The sequence below is a fragment of the Schistocerca americana genome, chromosome 5 (genome assembly GCF_021461395.2).
Source record: "Schistocerca americana isolate TAMUIC-IGC-003095 chromosome 5, iqSchAmer2.1, whole genome shotgun sequence".
In the NCBI taxonomy this organism is placed as follows: domain Eukaryota; kingdom Metazoa; phylum Arthropoda; class Insecta; order Orthoptera; family Acrididae; genus Schistocerca; species Schistocerca americana.
Window position 1 is genome coordinate 352,972,717 of NC_060123.1, and position 27,021 is coordinate 352,999,737.

Genomic DNA, 27,021 nt, shown 5'->3' on the forward strand with positions numbered 1-27,021 from the left:
TTGCATTCCAATACATCAATCGTCACTGAAACGGTTATTTATATAAGAGATACACTAAAAATATTTTGTAAAGGCAAGGCGAAGACAACAATATTTGAAACTATTAACACTGAATTTAAGTAGTAAACCACTGAAACAGAGGCACCTGATGGATATAAATATCGCTGGCACTCACTGAGTAAACTCAAGAAGAAGAATGTATTATAGTTCAGCAAACAGTAGATACGATTTCCGCGATTACTTGGGTTATATATCACGATACGTATAATGAGCAGATGAAATGATTAGTCACCTGTAGTCAGAACTTACATATCGACAGAAATAAGAAAGGCAAATCGAGCAAAGAGTGTAATACTACTGTCGTAACCCGAAAATAACACACAGATTATTTACATCATGTTGGCTATGTCGTACTTGCCAGTTCGTGGAGAAGGTTTCCTAGTTGCCCTAACTTAATGAGCTAGAAAACAAATATTTGAGGAACAGCAAGAGACACGCTCTTTAATCTAGGTATGGGGATCTATGAAGTAAACGTTATTACTGTACAAGTACCAGTGAGATGGTGGCTCAGGGCTGTACATGGCTTCTGTAAATTTTTATACAACTTTTATTTCCTGAACGCAGAAAGTTGTCATATGCTACTGTTTCCGATGTCGTCAATCAAGCTGAGCCATAGTGTCGCCTATGATGAGATCGCTGCTGACTTCTCGTTAAACCAAGAGCTCTGTACCGTTGACGCGGTGTTGCCTGGGGACGGCCGCCGGCCCTCCTGTTGCAGGCTGTGGGTGGGTCCGCGCCTCTGCGTGCTGCTGGCCGACCCGGAGCACGCGCGCGCCGTGCTGAGCGGCGGGCCGCACGTCAACCGCGACGACTACATGATGGACGTGCTGCGGCCCTTCACCGGCGAGGGACTGCTCGTCTCCCGTGGAGACCTCTGGAGGCAGCGCCGCAGGTCAGCACCGGTACCGCTCTACAAGTGGCTAATATTGGCCAGTGACGTAGCAACAAGCCTAGCACTGGTGTCCAGTAATCTATATATTTATCCATAGTCTATGTCTTCACGAAATTCTTTCCACCGTTGTATCGCCTGATAGCTTGCCGCTCGGAGCAGCCACGCGGTCTACGGCGCCTTGTCACGGTTCACGCAGCTCCCCCAAGTCGGACGTTGGCGTCCCCCCTCGGCCATGGGTGTGTGTGTTGTCCTCAGCGTAAGTTAGCGTAAGTTAGATCAAGTAGTGGGTAAGCCTAGGGACCGATGACCTCAGCAGTTTTGTCCCACAGGAACTTATCACCAATTTCCAATTTACCAGGTAGCAAGTGAAAGGTGAGCGAGTCAAGATAAGGATGTTGGGGAAAAAGTTCAGCTAATATGCTAAAATCCTCTGCTTGGATCTACCTTCTAATTTCTCTATCTACTTCTACACCCACATCCACACTGTTACTTCCTGTAGGACTATCATTTCCGCTCTTTACTGTTCCATTAGAAAGATGTCAGGCAGGAGTAGCCGACCGAGACAGACACAGCAACAGGGAAGTAACCACTTTTGTAACATTTACGAGTCCTAACCAGGAGCTAATCTTATTATACCATGTGTGTGCTTTGATGGTTCAAATGGCTCTGAGCACTATGGGACTTAACTTCTGAGGTCATCAGTTCCCTAGAACTTAGAACTACTTAAACATAACTAACCTAAGGACACCACACACATCCATGCCCCAGGCAGGATTCGAACTTGCGACTGTAGCGGTCGCGCGGTTCCAGACTGTAGTGACTAGAACCGCTCGGCCACTTCGGCCGGCTGTGCTTTAATAATGTAGTTTCTACAGTTTCTGCGTGTAAATTTAATATCTAATAGCCACTGTTCTCGCGTTTTCGTTTGCTTCGGAAAGTAAACAGATTTTGTGACATATTACAAGTTCCTAATCAGGGGTGAATTATTTAATTTCGCCTGAGTGCTGCGGTAGTTAGGTTTTTGAATATCTGCGTATTATTAGACATAGTTCCTGCGTTTTAGTCAGGATCTAAAGCACGTGCCGATAGTCCATTTATCTGCATTGTTTAGTTTTCCAAGGTCTTTAGTATGGACAGGGACTGCGATTGTTGTGTGCGGGTGCGAGCCATGTTGGTGACACTTCGCTCTCAGGTTCACGTTGTGATGGCTTCGGTTACACAGCTTGAGGCTGCAGTGGATGGGCACACCTGTTGTTGGCCGGCCTTGGAGATCCAACGGACGTCCACCACGACCGAGTCCTCCGATCGGACCTCAGCGGTGGCCAACCCAGTTACTACTCGCACTGAGACTGACCCCCTCACCTGTGCTCGAGTGGGAGGTCGTCCCGGGGCGAACCAGGTGGCGAAAGACTTCCCAGGCGGGCGCACGTAAGACCTCCCCGGTTTGTCTGTCAAACAGGTTCCAGGTGCTGTCTGTGGCTGACACTGTCGTTGAGCCAGATGCTGTCGCCTGTCCTGTTTCAGAGTAAACCACTCAGCCTGCAAGATCCGGGCAATCACAGAGGGTGGGATTATTGGTAGTTTGAAGCTCCAACGCTAAGCGCGTTATGGGACCCCTTAGGTAATTGGCTGACAAGAAGGGTAAGAAAACCAATGTGCACTCGGTGTGCATACCGGGTGGAATCATTGCAGATGTGGAAAGGGTTCTCCCGGATGCCACGAAGAGCACAGGGTGCAGCCAACAGCAGGTGGTTGCTCGCGTCGGTACCAATGATGTTTGTCACTTTGGATCACAAGAGATTTTCTGTGGTTTCGAGCGGCTAACAGAAGTGGTAAAAACTGCCAGTATTGCTTCCAAGATGAAAGCAGAGTTGACCATTTGCAGCATAGTCGACAGGACCGATTGCAGACCTCTGGTACAGAGCCGAGTGGAGGGTCTAAAAAAGAGGCTCAGACGGTTCTGCAGCCATGTAGGCTGCAGATTCCTCGAGTTGCGCCAAAGGGTGGTTGGGTTTCGGGTTCCACTGAATAGGTCAGTTGTCCACTATACGCAGGAGGCGGCTACACGGGTAGCAGGGGCTGCGTGGCGTGCACTGGGCGGTTTTTTAGGTTACAGGGTCTCGGGAGTCACAAAGAGTGCAGGCTGAACACAGGAAGAACGTAGATACAGGAACCATTGGTATAATAGTTGTAAAAGAGTTGGGAACGTACCAGAGCTCCAAGCGCTAACAGAAAGCGCGGATGCTCAAATCGTTAAGGGCACTGAAAGATGGCAAAAGTCGAATATAAGCTCAGCCGAAATTTTTGCGAAGAACCCAATTTTGTTCCGAAAGGGTAGGCTAAACACGGTTGGCGGTGGCCTGTTTGTTGATGTTACATGTAGTTTAACTTGTCGCGATATTGAAGTAGGTAGTTCCTTTGAGTGGGCAGAGGTCATTGTTGGCAACCGGAATACCGAGCTCCCAATTCAGATGATACAGTTGCTGAAAGCTTCAAAGAAAACTAGAATTTGATTTCAAACACGTACCCGACTCATACGATAATAGTTTGTGGTGACTTTAATTTACTCTCGATATGTTGGTGAAAATACACGTTTAATTCCGGAGGTACGCATAAAATATCATCCGAAATTGTGCTAAACGCATTCTCTGAAACTTGTTTCGAGCAGTTAGTTCATGAGCCCACGCGAATAGTAAACGGTTGTGAAAATAATCCTCAGTTAATAACTAGCATCAAAACTGATTCAGGGATTAGTGAACACAGGGTTCTCGTAGCGAGATTTAATACTGTAATCCCCAAATCCTCGAAAAATGAGTGATATATATATATCTATTCATAAAAGCAGATAAAAATTCACTTGACGCTTTCCTGAGAGGCAATTTCCACTGATTCCAAATTAGTAATGTAAGTGTATACCAGATGTGGCTTAAATTCAAAGAAATAGTATAGGCAAAAATTGAGAGGTTTTTACCAAAGAAACTAACAAACGACGGAGCTGATCCTCGTTGGTACACAAAACGGGTTAAAACACTGTTGCGGAAACAACGAAACAAACATGCCAAATTCAAACAGACGCAGAATCCCCAAGATTGGCGATCTTTTACAGAAGCTCGAAATTTAGCGCGGACTTCAATGAGAGATGCTTATAATAGTTTCCACAACGAAACATTGTCTCAAAACCTGGGAGAAGATCCAAAGAGATTCTGGTCGTATGTGAAGTATGTTAGCGGCAAGAAACAATCAATGCCTTCTCTGCGCCATAGCAATGGAGATAATATCGAAGACAGTGCTGTCAAAGCAGAGTTACTAAACACAGCCTTCCGAAATACCTTCACAAAAGAAGACGAAGTAAGTATTCCAGAATTCCAATCGAGAACAGCTGCCAACATGAGTATCGTAGAAGTAAATATCCTAGGAGTAGTGAAGCAACTTAAATCATTTAATAAAATCAAGTCTTCTAGTCTAGACTATATACCAGTTAGGTTCCTTTCGCAGTATGCTAATGCATTAGCTCCATGCTAAACAATCATATACAACCGTTCACTCGATGAAAGATCCGTACCAAAAGACCGGAGGGTTGCACAGATCACACCAATATACAAGAAAGGTATTAGGAGTAATCCACTAAATTACAGGCCCATATCGTTAACGTTGATATGCAGCAAGATTTTGGAACATATATGGTGTTCGAACAGTATGAATTACCTCGAAGGAAATGGTCTATTGACACACAGTCAACATGGGTTTAGAAAACATTGTTCCTGTGAAACACAACCAACTCTTTATTCACATGAAGTGTTAAGTGCTATTGACAAGGGATTTCGAATCGATTCCGTATTTCCGGATTTCCGGAAGGCTTTTGACACTCTACCACACAAGCGGCTCGTAGTGAAATTGCGTGCTTATGAAATATGGTCTCAGTTATGTGACTGGATTTGTGATTTCCTGTCAGAGAGGTCAGAGTTCATAGTAACTGACGGAAAATCATTGAGTAAAACAGAAGTGATTTCAGGCGTTCCGCAAGGTAGTGTTATAGGCCCTTAGCTGTTCCTTACGTATATAAACGGTTTGGGAGACAATCTGAGCAGCCGTCTTCGGTTGTATGCAGATGACGGTGTCGTTTATCGACTAATATGGTCATCAGAAGATCAAAACCAACTGCAAAACGATTTAGAAAAGATATCTGAATGTTGCGAAAAGTGGCAGTTGACCCTAAATAACGAAATGTGTGAAGTCATCCACATGAGTGCTAAAATTAACTCGTTAAACTTCGGTTACACGAAAAATCAGTCAAATATAAAAGCCGTAACTTCAACTAAATACCTATGTATTCCAATTACGAATAACTCAAATTGGAAAGAGGACATAGAAAATGTTGTGTGGAAGGCTAACCAAAGACTGCCTTTTATTGGCAGGACACTTAGAAAGTGTTACAGACCTACTAAGGAGACTGTCTAAACTAAATTTATCCGTCCTCTTTTACAATACTGCTGCGCAGTGTGGGATCCTTACCAGATAGGAATGACGGAGTATATCGCAAAAGTTCAAAGAAAGTCAGCACGTTTTGTATTATCGCGAAATATGGGAGAAAGTGTTACAGAAATGATACAGGATTTGGGCTGGACACCATTAAAGAAAGGCGTTTTTCGTTGCGACGGAACTTCTCACGAATTTCCACTCACCAACTTTCTCCTCCGAAAGTGAAGACATTTTGTTGACACCAACTTACATAGGGAGGAAGAATCACCACGATAAAATAAGGGACATCAGAAATCGTATGGAGAGATACAGTTGTTCATTCTTTCTTCGCGCTACACGAGACTGGAATGATAGAGAACTCTGAAGGTGATTCGATAAACCCTCTGCCAGACACTTAAATGTTATCTGCAGAGTACTCTTGCAGATGTAGATGTAGATGTAGATGTAGATGTAGATGTAGATGTAGAGGTACATGAAAATTTCGGCTATCGGTAGGGCTCCGTACGAGCAGTAATTTCTCTGATTTTCCTGTCGTGGTCATTTCGCCACAAATATGTGATGGGATGGTGCATGAATCGTGTAACAATATCGCAAGGGTATCTTTGGTGTGCTAAGGGTAACACGGTTCCTGAACGCAGGCAGCAGCCTTTTCAGTACCTACAGAGGTAACAGTCCCGACGATTGACTGATGTGTCCCTGAAAAGTTATCCACTGTAAAGTTATCCAACAAGGCGATTTCATGCTCGCACACTACAGGAACTTCCGTATCGGCCAGTCTGCTTCCACTGCATACTCACGTGCAGTTCCTGCATCGCCTCGCACACTAAACTCATTGAGGGAAACACGATCATCTCTGATTAATAGGCCACAAACCGTTCCTACGAAGGAATCCACCCACGTCCATTCACAAATATCAGGCAATAGTTCCACCCAGGCGATGCTTTAACTAACAAGCTATCCATAATTCTCACAAGTAGGAACAAGTTCGCGTCCAAGTGGACACGGCATCTCCAAACTTATTCACCCCTATGTCAGTCTCCTATGATTTTGTAGAGTATCATATACACCTCCGGGGTCAGTTCATATTCACTGCGGCATACGAGAAGATTACACAACTGATAAAGCTGCTGGATAACGTTTGTGTCCCAGCAGGAAAAAGTTTCGACATAAGCCCCTTCTCGTTCTTTCAATTCTCCATCAGCGACGGAGTGCCAGCCCCCTTTCTTATTCCAGGAAATCGACGACCTACTTGCAACAGTCGCAACTACATTCGAGCCAGGTCTGGGGCGTGCCACATTCTTCAAGCTCATATCTCCTTGCGACCGGTCACTGTGCCTCGTTTCTGCCGAGCACGACACATTCCGGTCTCCTTACGGGGAACCGTAAAACAACAGTTCTACCGATTCCAAAGGCTCATGTAACCGAACCGTTTAGAATACGTATTTGGGTCACACCACCAAAAACCCATACGGATCCCTCCGACTGTACTGAAAATCTAAATCAACAGTAAGTGCACAGACACAATTAGGAAAACCTACATTATACCACACCCAGGAGAAATCCTTATAAAACTGCACGAAGGAGAATGTGTTTCTAAAATAGACCTGGGACGCACACACACACACACACACACACACACACACACACACACACACACACCAACTACATATAATTAATTTTAATTTTTCTCTATGACAGTTTCTGACATTGTGGCAGAAATAAATTACAGTAGACCCAGACCTCCTATTCCGTCCAAAACTGTTGGCAAGTAAAGTATTCCTGCAAAGGTTCCCTCGCAAATTCGTGGTCACTCTGCCCCATTCCCAGCCTGCTGGAATGTTTGGCTGAAAGGATTCGCACCTCTTTAACATGCTTGATCTTAGTAACCATCTGAGATACCTTCCGACTATACGATCTTCTAGACGTACCTCTCGTAGCACAATCTCTTTAGACGACGTAATTGTCATGGGAGCTACGTGCCAGTACAGCTGTGAAACTTTGGCACGCATTATACTACATTATATGATGCAAGGCTAACGTGTCCCTTAGACAAGCACCAGTTTTTCCAAGAGGAAGTCGAGTCTCTGACGCACTTGCAACAAAAAGAATGGATCTATCCTAGGAATCTAAGTGTAATAACAAGCGACTCCCTACATCGGCCCTGGAATCGCCACACCTGCAATCTTTTTTGGGAAAGTGAATTATTATTAAAAGTTTCTGTCACAAGTGTTCCATAGAGTACAGTCACTCAGTCACCTGCAAATGAAATATTTCCAGAACCATAATGTGAGCTCGCATTCAGGCAGTTAAAGACTATACTTCGCTCAGCATCGTGCCTCTCAGTGTCACGTCCACTGTCTCTGAGCATAAATGTCTCGACTTGGAGCGTCGATGTGGTATTGACGCAAAGAAATGATTTAGTGATCAACACTTTCACCTTTTCATCAAAAACGTTGACGTCTTACCTCAGTCAAGAAGAAACGAATTAGCAATTATATTCGGAATCATAAATTTCCATGCGTAGCTATTCAAGAGGAAGTTCACTTTCATCACAAACCACAAGTCGCTGGTAGTGCTACTGGGCCGCCCTCCAGTCTACAAGAAGCGGACGGCAAAACATCTCCAAAGCTACTAAGATCATAAAATTATACGACTAAATACAACCTAACACGGAAAGGTGCCAATGCGGATACACTGTCTCACCTTCATGCAGGGCCGGAGCTAGGTGTTTCTCCAGCAGAAAACCTTATGTTTCCACGAACACGCAGAAAGCCGCAGACCTGAGAAAGATTTCACTTAAAAGCAGTTCGAATAATTGAGACGCCGACGGGACCCGGCCCTATGAAAAGTGATGCTCTATCGGTGGTCTAAATTCACTTCTACAAACAGATATCCAGAGTTTAAAATGAACAACCATTACCTTAAAGCGTCACTAACCCATAAATAATACGCATTTAAAGAATGAAAAGCGTGTAGTGGATCAAATTATATTACTATTTCGCAAAAGGCACAGAAAGGTAGGCTGTTCTAGGCGCTGCAGTCTGGAACCGCAAGACCGCTACGGTCGCAGGTTCGAATCCTGCCTCGGGCATGGATGTGTGTGATGTCCTTAGGTTACTTAGGTTTAACTAGTTCTAAGTTCTAGAGGACTAATGAACTCAGAAGTTGAGTCCACCAGTGCTCAGAGCCATTTTTGAACAGAAAGGTAGAAATGCGAAACTCATAGAAGAGTTGGAAAAGATTCCAGATTATGACAAATAACGAAATTTCATCTAAAAGGAACAAATAGATCTGAAAAACAAAAAGTATTTGTTGAAATTGTTCGACATATGTTGTTACAAGGGCCAACTGATTGGGACTACGGCTATGGCAATTGAAGGTTAGCGACGGTTTACTCTGACGGTTGCTCATGATTATTTACCGTTTCATTTTACATGCCCTTGGAGGTTTATCTATGGCTGGCACTCTTACATCTAATTCGTCATGATTAACCAACATTCGTGAGTATTATACACGGTGGGGCAAATAATAGTGGCCCGGAGAACAGAATAATAGGGTACAAAGAGACACAGCAGAGAAAAGGAAATTCTGAGTACAGCAGACGTTGATAGTGATCACCATTGATCTCTTGGGCCCCGGCCAGCAACTTGCTGAAGGCGAATCGAAGCTGGACTGCTGGAACTGCTGCAGTCTCATACGAAATATTCTGCTGCAGTTTCTTGAAGACTAGGAGGGTTGTTGCGATGTACCTTAGACTTGAGGGGTCCCCTCAGAATGTAATCGCACACTGACAGATCAGGTGATATATATATATATATATATATATATATATATATATATATATATATATATATATGTGTGTGTGTGTGTGTGTGTGTGTGTGTGTGTGTGTGTGTGTGCAATTCTTGCTTTTAAACTGTAAGTAATGCTGGTACATTTTCTACAATTTTGAAATATTCTAGCTACCTGAAATTTTCTCCTATCTATGACATTTGACAACAGGTAATAGCCTTTGTCCGAAAACAGTCGCTTATCATAAACCAAGTTAAACACGGATTACAGATCACATACATTGTTTCTGCACTCTGCCCAGCGTCACTAGCAGCACCATCACCCTCATCGTGCTGCGAGCTACGAGAAGTCTTCGCATGTGCTCTTTCTTTATCAAGTGCATGCTTCATAGCATTCCTAAATGCCTGACCCGTGTCGCCACGTAAGTTTCCTCCTATGTTCAGACATAATATTGTGTTTATTTAACAGGCTGTTCTCAGCCGCGCCAGATTTTTCAGAAGTCACTTCAAGTGATGGTAATGTTCAGCACAGCGATCAACAACAGTCGTTCCATGGTTCAAGGGGAAAGATCCTTTATAATCTTATTAATTCGATAAACAACGCAGTTTTTTGCCTCAGTGACGTGTAATAACGTTATTTACGACGACGCACTTGCGCAGCTTCCACACTCAGTAACAGAACACTATTTTGTGTGCTCACATACGCTACCCTTTTGATGTTTTTATTGTTTTGTATCCATTGAAGACAGATGGCGAGGTTATGCCAGTATCACAATGGATTACGACCCAACATATTTTTTTTAGCTCCACATCACATGTAATAACTGAAATAATCTGTTACTAACGTGCAGAGTGAATAATACATTCCAGCTTCTGATCCACATACCAGCAAATAAAAACAATAACATCATTTACTGTTTCGCATATTTGTTGCGTACTAGAAGACGACTGTATTATAACATATTGGACACCGACAACTATTAGCACAGAATGGAATATTTCTTACACTAATGGCAGAGAAATTTGGTACTTTGAAGCTTTTAATTTCGTCAACGAGAAACTCGGGAATTATACAGAAGCTAAATAATTAACTTTTTCCTACGAACGCACAAATGAGAAAAAGCCTATAATACAATTTACATTATTGCTTTATAATTTGTCAGTCATCTGCTAATTTGTATACATTGTGTCCTTCATGAAGAATTTTTGTTACTCCTATTAGCCCGTTTGCCAACGTTTGTGAATTTCGTTAGTGGTGTCCTTCTAAAATTCTCTGTTAGAGAAAATTTTTGTTTCTGTTTCGTTATCATCGAGAGTGACAGTCGTGGTATCCTGAGTTACTGTGCTGCATGACTGTTTGATGTACTGGGCTCCTCAATGAAGAGAGTTCGCACTCGTTCCACATTCGGCAGGTTTTCAGCTGAGGCTGGTCGTCCCACCTGGCCCTTCCTCGAGTCATATTAGGATTCGGTCTTTTCAGAACAGTCACACACACACACACACACACACACACACACACACACACACACACATATATATATATATATATATATATATATATATATATATACACACAAATGAAATTTGCCTTCATAACTGTACTTCCTTTCAATACCGCAATGTCACGGAGTGATGACCGGGTGGTTCTGCTCTTAGATCAAGTGTACTGTTGAATGTACGTCTCCTACAACACACTATGTCAAGAATTTGTGTACAATGTCTTCAAGATAAACCAAATAAAACGTGATTCCATTCTGCAAAGTGAACTGAGACATTTATGAGTTAGCTAAAGGATTTTCAGAGCTAGAGTACAATAATATCCCAAGGAGACTCAATTACTACATACGATTAATCCAAAATAGGAAAATTCTTTCTAACATCTGCTTTGCGCCACTCTATGAGTATATATCTATCAAGTGAAATATGGGGCCATTCACCGAACACCACCCAATATCAGAGGTTCGAGGGGGACGTTTGAGCCGCCATGGGTGGGGATGGCCCTACAACAGTTTCCATGACCACACAACCACACAACGCATCGCTGTCGAGGAGTTAATCGATCTAATTTCCTACTAGCTGAATGTCTCTGATTTAAATTTTCATGAGCGTACATTTTATTCATGCACAGCTCATGTAAGTAACTCTCATGTAAGCAAGTCGTGGTTTTTCATGCATACACGCTCACCCGATAGAAGGTCGTGCTTGCTACAATTGTCAAGAACTGTATGTATGAGTCTGAATGAGACGTAGTCATCGATCTTGTGTAATGTAGTAACCAGGAGTGAGAGACTTATCACTGATACTAGTGATAAGTGATTAAGGTAAATTACAGTCCCTTTTGCAAATACTGTCGAAGTTCATTTCATTCATTTATAATTGTACTCCGTCAGTTTTTATGCAGGAGCTACAGCTCATACGACGGATATTCATAATGATTTAATTACACGATCGAGAAAATAAAGTTGAGGAATTAATTTTTAATTTAATTTAATTTAATTTAATTTAATTTAATTTTTCACTCATATTTAGCAGCAGTACTGTTTCACACTGAGATCCACATATCACAGTTTCGCAGCGTGTAGCCAGAGAAGTCGTATCAAAATGGCGCAGCCCATTGATAAAGTGGAGAATCAGGTGGTTATTCGTTTTCTGCATTTCGAGGTGCACGAAGCTGCTTGCATCCACGCTTAGTTGGTAGAAGTCTACGGTGAGAATGCTCCATCATTTGACAGTGGTGAGGTTGCGTAGACCATTCCAGAAGGATCAGACATTTCTTAATGACGAAGAAAGAAGCTCCAGACCATCTGTCTGTGAAGAATATGGAATCACAACAGAATCTGTATTCGTAGTGTTCTATGACCGGTGTTCCGCAATCGAGGCGACAGTGGAAAACCTGAAAATCCAACGGGGAACGGGACTCAGTATCTTGCAAGACGGTTTGGATGTCCCCGCTGGATTTCTCAGCTGCTCAAGACAATGACATTAACCTTCCAAATGGCGACCAACACACAGAACTTCTTGTGCCTCCTAATCACTGTAAATGAGTGTTGAGTGTATGGCTACAAATTTGTCACAAAGGACGATGGTGCAAGCTATGGAAACATGTGTTTGCAGCACTGCCGTAAAAGGTGAAGACCCAGCCATTATCAGGCAATGTGGTGCACTTCCCTTAGGTCTTCCATGTGGCGATGCTTACAGACTATGCACATAAGGGCTGAAACCCAATGGTCTCACGGGATGCCGTAAAGACGAAGCTGCCGAGTGAATGGTTTTACTATTTGGCAACGCCTAGCTCGTTCTAAGTAGGACCCAGTAACACAGTCTGAATTTTTGGGCTATCAAATTTTGCTATACCACCGTTTTATTCTAACACAGCACCTAGTGACCCTTACCTGTATTCTCGTATGAGGATACCATTTCGTATCAAGCGTTTCGAGGAAAGAGATTTTCGAGGTATATCGTTACCTGCGAATCCAAAATGTAGGCTTCTCAACCAACCTCGTTGCCAAGTCATCCATTGTTGGGAAAACTGAAGGGTCAATGTGTATAGGAGGACCAACTCAATTACGAAGTTTCCTGGCTGTAGCGACTTCCCCTCACATCACAATGAGCATAGAAACTGAATGTTGGCTGTTTATTAAACTACCTTGAACCCTGTCACTAATAGGGCTTAGGACAGACCGTGATGTGATTATTACGTTAAGAAATGTTTTCCGAAAGATGGACCATGCCAGGAAATGTAAAATAGCACATGCGGAAATGACATTACGGTCAAAGCATTTTCCTCTGTGCCTGTCTCAGTTCCATATGTAAGGAAAACTACGATATGCTAGAAGAAAATCTACAGGTGGTTATCAGCTTTCTCTGTTTGTGTAACCGGGAGTGACACTTAAGCGTACGCTTCCCTTGACTAGGTTATTTAGAACGAATTGTCACATTTTTGTGGAATACGTAAACGTCGTAGAAAGATAGATTTTCATCAGGCGCTTTGACGAAGTGACTAGTTCGAACACATGGAAACCGTGATATGAACCCAACGTTCATCAAACCTACGACAGGCGAAAAAACACATGCTCCATCGTATGTTGAGAAGGAACTAATACGAAAGGTATACAGTGTGATGCACAGTTGCGAAAATATGTTAACAGTTTATCTCAAGTAGATCTGTTGTAAAGAGATGTATCTAGAGATTAAATTAATAAATTGTACTATGATTTGCATTATATTTCTTTAATTCCTGTAAGTTACACGTTGCAAAATGTAATACAGGTAATGCCAGTGCTCAAATAAAATTAAAAAAATGTTCAAATGTGTGTGAAATCTTATGCGACTTAACGGCTAAGGTCATCAGTCCCTAAGCTTACACACTACTTAACCGAAACTATCCTAAGGACTAACACTCACACCCATGCCCGAGGGAGGAATCGAACCTCCGCCGGGACCAGCCGCACAGTCCATGACTGCAGCGCCTGTGACCGCTCGGCTAATCCCGCGTGGCTAAAAATAATAATTCTGAGTAAAATAAAAGTTGCAGCAGAATATAGAGTATGTCTCAGGATTTTCTAATAAATGCATAACGAAAGAAAATATTGCAAATCTCGTTGAAAGACTATGCCTACAGAGAGACCAAGAAACGTTTGTGAGACATAATTTGAACATTTCTAATTCTTCTTGGCGGTTACGACAGAGACTGGGAACGAAATTGTGGAGTAAAAACGTCTTGTGTAGCTCCTGTTACAGTCGAGCAGAGTGAGGTGACTGGAGAGAGAACGGTCGCTTGACTCAAGGCAACAAGTCAGGTGTTCGAAGTTTGTGGTCCGTGGGCGAACACCTACATTGAGAAGGCCGAACAGCACTCCTACTCGAGCGGAGGTCAGCAGCCCCATTCTCTCTGCAGGAGTGGCTTGCTTTCGCTGCGTGCTGTGCTGTGCCGCAGCGGCATTCAGACAACCTTTAAGCTCGTTTCAGTGCGTACCACAAGACAAGTTCATTTAAGGATATGTAGTGTTACTGATTCACCTGCTTTCGAAATGACTTACAGCTTATCGTCTTGTTACTATTGATTCTAATTATGATTCTATGATTCTTGTGTTTGCAACAAATCATTTTATGTGTGGATGCGTGTGTGTGTGTGTGTGTGTGTGTGTGTGTGTGTGTGTGTGTATGTGTATCAAATACACGATCTCATTAATGGAATGAACAGTCTAATAAATACAGAATATGGACTGAGAATAAACAGAAAAGAAGCGAAAGTAATGAGAGGTGGCAGAAATGAGAGCGGCGAGAAACCTAACATCAAGGTTGGTGGTCACGAAGTATGAAATTAAGAAATTTTTCTGCGGAGGCAGCAAAATAACCCAGGACGAAAGGAGCAAGGAGTACATAAAAAGCAGACTAGCTCTGGCAAGAAGGGCATTCCTGGCCAAGAGAAGTCTATTAGTATTGTACATAGGCCTTAATATGAGGAAGAAACTTGAGAGTGTTCGTTTGGAGCACAGCATTCTATGATAGTGAAACAGATCATGGGAAAACCGGAATAGAAGATAATCGAAGCATTTAAGAAGTGGTGCTACAGAAGCATGTTGAACCTTAGGTGCATTTGTAATGCTAGGAATGAAGACGGTCTCCACAAAATCGGTGAGGAAAGGAATATACGGAAACCACTGAGAGGAAGAAGGGATGGGATGGTAGGACATCTGTTCAGAAATTAGAGTATAACTTCATTTGTACTGCAGGGAGCTGTAGACGCTATAAACTGTAAAGCAAGACTGAAATTGAAATATATTCAGGGAATATTGAGAGCATAGGTTGCAAGTGTTGGTCTGATATGAAGAAGTCCTCTCAGAAGAGGAATTCGTGGCGGCTCGCATCAAATCAGTCAGAAGACGGATGGCTCAAAATAGGTAAACAAATAGATAAATTTCATGCAGACTAGGTTTACTGCTTAAGTGAAATACAATGTCAGACTATGTTCTGTCTACATTTATAAACACGTGAGTATGTGAGATATCAATTCGTGAAACTGCAACCTGTATATGCGATTTAAAAGTTAGAAACTTGTCACTGTTAGCTAGCAAAAGGTACCCTTTAGTTCCAACAGTCAGATTGAAGATATGTTCGCATAGTGAGGAACACTGAACGCCTGTTCTGTTTGACGTGTTACAACGTAATGTGTGTAGAAGTTAGTAATTAATTAGCCCAGCCTCCATTTTAGTTAATTTTTAGACAAATCAGTTTATGAAGACTAGTTAAGACGGCGAAGCCTGTTGTAAAATTTGTGCTATCTGACCCTGAAAATACAAAGAAAATTAAAAAATGTTTTGTTATTGTTTTAATCTTAACGTCAAAAGACTATTAAAATGCACAGCAAAACGTACAAAAGTCTCACTCTGATATTAGTAACTCGAGCTGAGAAAGGGAAACGTAGTGAACATATTTCATTGTGATATGTACAGCGTGACTGTGCGTTGTTTCTGTTCTTTTTAATATGATCCCTCGGATGAGAGCTGTAGCGCTGAGAGCAACTCCGAAATTATGTGCAGATTGAGGTTGTTGTTCGGTCTGCTGCCAACTAGGTCTTATCTGAAAGAGATAGCATTAGGAGCAAATGTATAAATAGATCGATCAGTGTGTATGACCTTTCAGTTGTCTGTGTACAGCAACTGATATGGGACACTGGGAATAAGAGATTCCGTTTGTGAATACAGGGTCTATCAAAATGGTAGGCGCAAACTTACACGGCTGAAAGTACACGCCGGCCCGGGTGGCCGAGCGGTTCAAAGCGCTACAGTCTGGAACCTCGCGACCGCTACGGTCGCAGGTTTGAATCCTGCCTCGGGCATGGATGTGTGTGATGTCCTTAGGTTAGTTAGGTTTAAGTAGTTCTAAGTTATAGGGGACTGATGACCTCGGAATTTAAGTCCCATAGTGCTCAGAACAATTTTTTTGAAAGTGCACGACAATAGAAGCACAAACGTCCCAGTAAACACGGGTCCGCAAACGAGCCGCTTGCGAGATAAACACGACTGTATGGTTCCAAGTCGCCACTTACGTCATTGTAAACATCGTTCTAGTTAGTACACATTTATTTGAAGCTTAGACTTTACTAGTGAGTTGTACATCGCAACTAGTTCACATTTTGCGTATGGGGTACCTGTTAAAGGAGGTGTTCGAAGTGTCTTACTTGCATCTGTATGCAATGAATTTCGAATCCTTTCGAAAGCCCCTGGATCATTCCGGAATTCTTGACAAGCATGTACAACTCTCTGCTCCAGATCCTCAACTGTGTTAACGGTGTACTATACACTTTGCTTCTGAGGTGATCCCTGACACAAATATCGAAAGGATTTATATCTGGTGATCTTGGTGACCCAGGTACAGTTCCATCTATATCTATTCATCTTTGACCGATCTTCGCGTTAGATGCCGTCTCACACCGGCAACAAAATGTGCCAGAGCTGCATCATGGATGTATGGATGTACCACATACTATGACGTTGCAGAAGGGGAAAATCATCTAGCAATCCTGGAAGATGACGCCGCGGAAAGCTATGGTACCTCCGTCCATTAAGTTCTAGTGGAAGAATGTGTGGCCCAGTGAGTTGATCGCCTAGTACCCCTCACCACACATTCAGTAAGAAACGTTACTGATGTGATGACTCATGAACAGCATGTGGGTTTATTCCACACCACAAATGTGTATTATGATAATTAAACACACCATCACTCGTGAATCCTGCTTTGCCTGTAAATAAAATGTTACATGCGAAAGAAGTGTTGACTACAGCCTGCTGTTGCAGGCAATGACAAAACACCACTCTAGGAACAAAGTCCGCATCATTTAGACACTGAACGCGTTAGAGGTGGTAAGAGTGCAGTGAAATGCGATGCAAAATTCTGCATACACTACTGTGGCTTAGTACAGACACTTCTGTGGAAAGCGCTGTACTGCTTCCAACACCATATCCTCAACCTCAGGTGCAATGCGAGCAGGCCTACCTCCTGCTCTGCCATGTGTAAAACCCCCCGTGTTCTCTCAGGTGCTGATGGACCCTTGTAAATGTACGACTTTCGGGATATCTTCGTTCAAGATATGTTTCTTGGTACAAGCACGCAGCCTCCCGTGCATTGCCATTAGCCCTACCGCACATGAAATGCGTATCCGCATACTCTTCGTTACTGTACGGTTCCATTGTAACTGCAACACATCACACGTGGCACTCCTCAGACGCTATTGATACAATTTGACACTGTGTACTGCATCCGTCCTGTACGCTCTGCGTGTATGGTGTGATTACAACTCCACCTCTCGGAAACGTTCTGTTGTGTAAACAGTGAACATAGGACGGCCTCAAGTGAGCAGGGGGAAACGAGACGATGTTACAAACAATACCGTCAGTGGCGGCGTGGAACCATACATCCGTAATTGTCTCGCAAGTGGCTTGTTCGCGGCCCCGTGTTTACTGGCACGTTTGTGCTTCTACTATCTTGTACTTCCAGCCGTGTAAGTGCGCGCCACCCTTTTTTGATACACCCTGTATGTCTCCTGCCTTATAACGGAACACGTCAACTGGTTAAATTGCACTGAAATAAACCACAATTAAATATACAACACATATGACAGACTAAATTTCCTCAGTCTAAAAGAATGAAGGTATTGTAAATTGACTGTGCTGGTCCAGAGAAAGTCTCTTTTGTGTTACTAAATTGTATCACTCCCCTACCCTCCAGCTGTGCATCATTGAACTGTGTGAAATCTGTTTTGCACAATGAACTGAACGCGCGTCTTGAGTCGTTGCATTATTGCATTATGACGACGAATTACACATATTTGTAGTCCCTGACCACGTTTGCACAATATTACGCGAATTTAATGATTATAAAATCCATGAATGCAAAATTTTTATGTCACCACAGCCTTTTGTAACTCCCGAAGGGCAATATATTTCTCGTGAGCGGACACTGTAACCAGGGTTTAAGCTTCTGGCATCGCTTGGGCGCCCCTACTGGTTGATTCGTTCGCTGTGAAGCTCTCCTCTGCCGAATATACACTACTGGCCATTAAAAGTGCTACAACACGACGATGACGTGCTCCAGACGCGAAATTTAACCGACGGGAAGAAGATGCTGTGATATGCAAATGATCAGCTTTTCAGAGAATTCACACAAGGTTGGGGCCGATGGCGACACCTATAACGTGCTGACGTGACGAAAGTTTCCAACCGATTTCTCATTCACAAAAGCAGTTGATCGGCGTTGCCTGGTGAAACGTTGTTGTGATGCCTCGTGTAAGGATGAGAAATGCGTACCATCACGTTTCAGACATTAATAAAGGTCTGATTGTAGCCTATAGCGATTGTGGTTTATCTTATGGCGACATTGCTGCTCGCGTTGGTTGAGATCCAATGACTGCTAGCAGAATATGGAAACGGTGGGTTCAGGAGGGTAATATGCAGCGCCGTGCTGGATCCCAACGGCCTCGTATCACTAGCAGTCGAGATGACAGGCATCTTATCCGCATGGCTGTAACGGATGGTGTAGCCACGTCTCGATCACTCAGTCAACAGATGGGGACATTTTCAAGACAACAACCACCTGCACGAACAGTTCGATGACGTTTGCAGCAGCATGGACTATCTGCTCGGAGACCATGGCTGCGGTTACCCTTGACGCTGCATCAGACAGGAGCGTCTGCGATGGTGTACTCAACGACGAACCTGGGTGCACGAATGGCAAAACGTCATTTATTCGGATGAATCCAGGTTCTGTTTACAGCATCGTGATGGTCGCATCCGTGTTTGGCGACATCGCGGTGAACGCACATTGGAAGCGTGTATTTGTCATCGCCATACTGGCGTATCACCCGGCGTGATGGTATGGGGTGCTATTGGTTACACGCCTCAGTCACCTCTTGTTCGCATTTACGGCACTTTGAATAGCGGACGTTACATTGCAGATGTGTTACGACCCGTGGCTCTACCCTTCATTCGATCCCTGCGAAACCCTACATTTCAGCTGGATAACGCACGAACGCATGTTGTAGGTCCTGTACGGGCCTTTCTGGATACAGAAGATGTTTGACTGCTGCCCTAACCAGCACATTCTCCAGTTCTCTCACCGATTGAAAACGTCTGGTCAGTGGTGGTCGAGCAACTGGCTCGTGACAATACGCTAGTCACTTCTCTTGATGAACCGTGGTATTTGTTGAAGCTGCATGGGCAGCTGTACCTGTACAGGCCATCCAAGCTGTGTTTGAATCAATGCCCTGGCATACATAGGCCGTTATTACGGCCAGAGGTGGTTTTTCTGGGTAGTCATTTCTCAGGATCTGTGCAGCCAAATTGCACGAAAATGTAATTACATGTCATTTCTAGTATAATATATTTGTCCAATGAATACCCGTTTATCATCTGCATTTCTTCTTGGTGTAGAAATTTTAATGGCCAGTAGTGTATAACGGATTGTTGAAAGCGTTGAGTCCCCTCAAATCTCAGAACTGTGCTTAATTACACTTACATTGTGATATACCATCCTATACACTAATATAATGACGACGAACTACGTATATCTGTAGTTCCTAACCACGTTTGCATAATATTACGCAATTTTAGTGATTATAAAATCCATGAATAGTGGATTTTTATTATGACCTGAATATGTGTTCTCAGTTTCCGAATAATACTTTATGCATGTAAGAAGTAGACTGGTCTCCTGATTTCTGAATATAGCGAATTAGTTCCTTTCCACGTCCTTTGGTAGCTGCTGTGACTGTAACCAACCCATTTTACACTTCCGACAAGACGCCTGCTGATCTCGTATTCAATAAACAACAGTTTTAGAGAGATCCCCGAGTGGATATCACAGTACTACTTGTCATTGGTGGCTCTAGATTACTTCCAGTTTTCCTTCTAATGTCCTTGTGCACTCTTTCTCAACTACAGTTCAGTGATTAGACTTTCAACGGTTTTACGTTGCCAAATTCGTAAAATTGATTAATCGTTAGCTAAATGGTCAACGTCTTCATTTCAGTGGTAATCCACGGAAAGATCGGCGTTATTTCTCTGTAACTTCTGTGTACCGTCTGAGTCATAATGTCAGCAGTGTAATAGCTCAATTTACTAATCTGCTTCGGATTTCCTATTTGAATCAGCTTTGATGGATGTCTGCCGGAGTTATACAAGTTTTTAGCTGTAGACTACACTGTACAGACAGAAGAAACTGACAACTCTAGCTTCGTTTCGGACAAAGAATGGGTCAGTTAACGATGTCATGAAAAGCATTCGAGTTTCACTAAACTTATACAGTGTATCAAAATATAGTTTCAATTGTTTCCAAATTTCAATTGCAATAAAGAACAACATGTTCTTTGATAAACGCATGACAATTCAAAAGAATTCTCAAAAGTATATCAGACGACCTGGAATCTGTGTAAACTTGCTAGTTCTTTTGTTGTTACAAGATGTGAATATGCTAAAACTCGATACTTATTTGGTAGATAGATAGGTACATAGGTAGGTATGTACGGGGAATGTAATTGTTGCAGTTTACAAATATTTTGCACCCCAGTAGATCCCTTGCAGTAGAAAGAACTTCTTAGCAAATAACTCTCATCATATTATTGTAGGACTTCCAGTGTTAGTCGGGTGTGGAGTCCCTCAGGGAAATAGCGAGGTCGGGAAGGAAGGCTAGTGCATTACACGTATAAGGCAGCTAATGGGACAGCAGAGTATGTGCGTATGTGTTTAAGATAGGAAATTCCTTTCACCATCCCGGTAAGTTATATTATGGTCAGAGAAAGAGGAGAATATAAGCTCTGTTAACTACAGTGAGTAGCATTCGTCATGTCAGGTAGGAGAAGGAAAATATTTTAACACAGTACCACACACCTGTAGCACTTGAAATTGGAAACAGTTGAAAGAGGAGTTGTAATGAAAATATTGGGACCTATAATTAATAGTATTGTTGAATACAAGTTAAATAAGATGGAGAGCTCATTTGAAAATTTGAAAGCTAACAGATATAATGATAAATGAAGACTACAGTTTTATGGACACGTATACCAAATGTATAGTAACAAACTAACCTAGCCGATCTTCAACTTATTAAACAGCTACAAATTCAAACCCTCGTAATTTACTGAAATTGATAAAGATATGAAAATCATTGGAACTTTGCTGGGCATACTAGATGACGGAAGACATTTCAGAAAAGGAACATAAACGGCTGGATTTCAGGAAAGAAGGAGGTCTGCATAAGGAAAAAAAAGGATCGAATTTCTCAAAGGGAAAGGACTTCCTAGAGCAACGGAAATTAAACATAAAGAGGCAAAACTGTAGATGATTTATAGTACCCTTCAAAACTTATATTCGAATAAATAAATAATTAAATAAATAAGAACTTTAGCATTACTTAACTGCAGGAACGTTAGTTGAAAGACTCCAGAACCTGTCTCGCATATAATAGGTCATAATGCCCATGTAATGCTAAGGAGAGGAAGACGAGTGGAACCAAATGTTATTTAATCGAATTGGAATGTTTATCAAGAAAACAGACTAGACGCTGTGGTGTGTTTATATCCGAAATAATACGATAACATCTAGTGTGGTTAATACATATCCCAAACTCGAAAAATGGGATGAAAATGAGTGCACTGTTATAGATCATTTGTCTCGGGAGCAATAATGGTGGACTAACTTGATGAACGTTCTCTATTAAGCTGCTGGTTAAATTACAGAAATGCGGAGGACTTTCAACCTACTAAGTACTTGTTGGTAGATTCATTAGATTAGCGTGCATTGTAGGAATATAAAAATTGTGGAATTTTTGTCAATATTTCATCCAACAACCGCTCCGTGTATTTAATCAGAAAACAGTTTTCTGAGAGTAAAAGAACGCCTTATTCACTCAGTTAATGCTGAGCAAGGAATCAGTTATATTAACATCTTTACAGCATCACTGACTACGAGGGTCAACAGAAATCTAAAGGAAGACAGAACGACACATACGTGATGCAAGCATGACAAGAAAAAGTTTCTGATTGCTTAAACAATCAACGCCAAACACTCATCTCTAGGATTGAAAATATTGGTTGGAAATGGACGAAGATCGAGAATATGGTACAATAAGCTTAGGCAAATATGTGCATATCAAATTTGTTAGGGATGAGAATGAGTCTCTGCAGTTAGACCGTCATATACGAAAGCTGCTCCAAAACCAAATTTAAACATAGCCAGTGATACTGCAGGGGGTCATTTTTATTGAACTGTATAAACCGTGGTTTGAGACTCCAGGTTAGTGAACAGATTGGTCTCCAGCTTTCAATGTTTTCTGGGGATGCGCCCAGCTTATTACATTTGAAGTACAATGGCACCTTGTGCTAAAAAAGGGCGATCCTCCTCACTCCATTTCCAAGTCATAAAACTTTTGGCAAAAATTTCGTTGCATGGTAGATACTATCTGTGATTCTATACAAAACCTCACGTCCTGCAGCTTTGTTCCAAGGCTTAGCCATTGACAACTGGGCCACTTTCTCAGCCCTCCCCCTGTGGTCTTCCAAGAACTGATTCTAAGGTGCAGCTAACTTTGCTGCTTCAGGTTATCAAGTGCCTTTTTACTTTTCGTTTGCTTTCAACATTTTACCTCTTTTATAGGTCAGGGAAAAACGTTCGACAATGTCAAATGCTGCAAGATGTTCAAAACTTTGAGAAAAATAGGGGTAAGCCATAAGGAGAGATGGGTAACATACAATATGTACAAGAGCCAAGAGAGAATAATCAGAGTGGGCGAACAAGAACGAAGTGCTCGGATGAAATATGGTGTAAGACAGTGATGTAGACTTTCGCCCCTACTGTTCAATGTGTAGATCGAAGAAGCAATGATAGAAATGAAAGAAATATTCAGCAGTTGAATTAAAATCCAAGGTTAACGGATATCAATGATACGATTCGCTGATGACATTGCTATTCTCAGTGAAGGTGAAGAAGAATCACATGATTGCTGAATGGAATGAACAGTCTATTCAGTACTCAATATCTACTGATAGGAAATCGAAGAAAGACGAAAGAAATGAGAAACGGCAGAAATGAATCAGCGAGAAACTTAACATCTTTACTGCTGGTCACGAAGCAGATAAAGTTAAGAAATTATGGAAACCAGGTAGCAAAACACCCAATGACGCACAGAGCAAGGAGGACATCAAAACCACATGAGCATTGAAAAAAGGGTATTCCTGGCGAAGAGAAGTCTCCTGGTATCAAACATGGGCCTGAATATGAGGAAGAAATTTCTGTGATTGTTCGTTTAGAGCATAGCATTGTATGGTAGTGAAACATGCACTGTGGGAAAATCGGAGCAGAAGAGAATCTAAGCATTTGGGGCGTGGTGCTACAGACGAATGTAGAAAATTTGGTGGACTGACACAGTATTGAATGAGGAGGTTCTGTGCAAAATCGAAGAGGAAAGGAGAACGTGGAAATCACTGACAAGGAGAAGGAATAAGATGATAGGACATCTGTTAAGACATCAGGGAATGACTTCCATGGTACTAGAGGGAGCTGTAGAGGGCAACAACTGTAGAGGAAAACTGAGATTGGAATACATCAAGCAATTAATTGAGGACGTAGGTTGCAAGTGCTACTCTGTGATGAGGAGGTTGGCACAGGAGAGAAGTTGGTGGCAGGTCGCATCAAAGCAGTTAGAAGACTGATGCACCAAAACAGAAAAATAAAAATCCCAGGTCATACAAATACTGATTAACAGTAAAAGATAGGCGTTGCATTGTTTCCATCCTGATATTCACTGGTATTGGTGTTAACCATTTTATGCAGTCTCAATTAAACATTAGGTTGAAATTCTATTCACGCTCTGAATGTGCATTCATTATCAGACTGTCTCTGGAAAATGGTCCCATAACCCATCTTATATAAACAAACCCAGGATGTAGTTAAAGGTATCGTGCGGTGAGTCAAACATGTATCGTTGAGTGGGTTAGAAAGCAAAATATCATCTACTTTAGTAGCTGTAAATTGTATGAAGTTTTGGTCTTTGTTTACTCACGAAAAGGTCAAAGACCATAAGGTTGTCATAATGAAAGATGCCAGAGACAAGTACAGCATACTAAATTCTTTTATCCAAAATTGCGAAAGGGAGATCATATATCGGCTCCTTCTTTCATTCGTCGCACCAATGACAAATCGGCAGATTAGAAGTAACTATCAGCAGGATAGAAAATCGATTAAATTGTTGAGCCAATGAAATGTGTCTGATAATGATGGTACAGGCATAAGACTATAGATAGAGTAAGCGAAAGCTCTTACTCTTCATATAACGGTAGTATACTGCAGGTCGAAGAAGACGGAAGATCCTTGTGGCTGGAAAAATGGTCAGATTATTCTCATTTTGAAGATCGGTCATCAGACAGACGCAAGCAGCTATATACCTCTCTGACATCATTGGCATGTAGTTGGGCACGCTGTTTATGCTCCGCTATTATGACTTTTGTGAGGTCGAAACTTTTCTCTAGGAATGAAAATCGGTTGTACAAACAATGATCATGTGTATCATAACACCCTAGTCCTCCACGATATTCGGAAGGCATACCGGGAAAGTGGCTGGTGACGTGTGCAGGTTTCCCTGACATTAGGATAAACTGCGACAAGTTCTGCACTGTCACCTAACGACAAAATGTGAGAAAAGAGAATAGCGACAATCGTATTAACGTAAAATTTTTTTATCCAAATGAAAGGACATGTTCCAAATTACAGCATGGTCATTTACCTAAGAACAAATATTCATAGCAATTTAAACGCGTTCGTAATTAATGGTATATGTTACATTACTGCACTACTAAACAGAATAGTCAGTAAGAACAATCAAATTTAGCAGAAGCATTATCAAAGACCAATTACAAGTTAATACAATCTGAAATATTAGGTGTGGGAAGGTAACACAAATTTCCATTTTCATGAGGTGAAAAATTGCTAATCAATTAAAGAAACTAAGTTCATTGTAGGTATCGCATGTTGCGTGATAAAAGTCATTGTTCTGTTTTAAGGTACAAGATGGTGCCGACCTACGAAATGTATCTGAACTGTTCACATATAGTTTGAAAGATATACAACATTTCACTCATACATAATTCTATACCCAAGTAAGTAATAATTCATTATATTTAGAGTTAATATATTATACAGTATTTAAATGTGTAGAACGCAGAACATTTACTTACAAATTCAGAGCAAAAAACCATCTCCTGTTTCATATCAAGTTCATGGTGGTCTCCAGTGAGCAATCCTTCATGTGTTTCAGTCACTAGACTATGGTGCCAATCAAAACACATCGTGTGTTCCTAGGTCCACTATCATCTAGTTATAACGCTCGCCGCTGATTAATATAGTTTCTTTGTATTGGGTAGATTAAGACCTCCTGCATTGCTACTGGTCTGCAACCATGTTGTTTGAACTACCATGTGGGAATGCCTTACTGGAGCGGTAGCCCAAATTTTTTCGGTACTGACACAGCAGCCGGAGCCACAGTTACGCTACCGCTTCTCCATATTTTTTATTTTTTATTCTCGAACAATCTATTTTGAGAAACTTTTTATATTACTTACGTAATAAGTGGCATGGTAAACAACATTCTGGATCACTTTGGCCGACCTTGAACCGAGGGGCCTTCAGCCCACGCATGACTCAGTACAGTAAGCATGGCATCACAAGTACAGGTTGCTTTTGTGGAAGTGGCGAGGTGCTTTTCCACCAGAGTGTTGATACCCACTTTTGATAGAAAAATTTGTACATTATCAATAAATTAATCTCTCTCTCTCTCTCTCTTCCGCTCTCTATCTCTCTCTTTCTCTCTCTCTCTCTCTCTCTCTCTCTCTCTCTCTCTCTCTCACACACACACACACACACACAGACACAGACACACACACAAACACTAACACAAATTATGTTTTTCACTTCACTAAAACTATTTATTTCAAATACTCGAGAGCCTCATCAATAAATTTCATCTCTCTCTCTCTGTTTTATACATCAATCATTTTTACAGAACACTAGAACTGTTTATGTCAAGCACTGTAGCGCCTCATCAGTAATTTTCATTCCTCTCTGATCTATATCACTAAAAACTGTTGTGTTAAATACTCTGCTGCATTCCGTAAATTTCATTGTTTTGTCATCATTTATGCTTTACTCCTTCATTACATTCAATACCGTAATACGCACTGACGGAAAATAAAATCACAACTCCACGAAGTTTTTAAAGAACAAAAACGAAACTTTATCAGCGTGTTATTCCATCTCAAGGTTGATGTCAAATCACAATTTTCGCCTGTAGCATTAGAGTGGCTCTAGTAGTGCCACTACCAAGATGCAAACCTGGTTGCTGTAAACTCACGCTTTAATGGTCGTGAGCATTACCTACAATTGAGATGGAACGTGGTGTGTTGACGCTAATCAAGAATGTCTTTAAGGAGACAAAGACGCCATTATCAACAACTCAATGAGTTTGAAAGATGTCTTGTAAAAGAGTAATGATGACCTGCATTTTCCTTCATTGATACTGAAAAAGGACTTCACAGGAATGTAGCCCATGCAGATAAGTGCTGGCAGCAGTGGTGACGAGAGTGTATGATCGCTAGATTACCTGGCTCTGAAAGCCCATGTGGCATTACTGTACAGGAGGCCCGTCGTGTTAAGCACAAGGCTCTGGGGCATTGTACTGCATCTGCAGCACCAATTGGAGTACCAGCCGGTGCCGCATTCACATAACCAGAAGTCACAAACCGATTTCTTCAAG

General features: G+C 41.9%; 1 protein-coding gene across 1 annotated transcript in view; it reads left to right on the forward strand.

Moving 5' to 3' along the window:
• LOC124616373 (cytochrome P450 4V2-like) overlaps positions 1-27,021 on the forward strand; it is a 113,469-nt gene that overhangs the window by 30,513 nt on the left and 55,935 nt on the right. Inside the window, exon 2 of the mRNA XM_047144683.1 lies at positions 779-952. Coding sequence (XP_047000639.1) covers positions 779-952 — 174 coding nt within the window. The remainder of the gene's footprint in view (positions 1-778; positions 953-27,021) is intronic.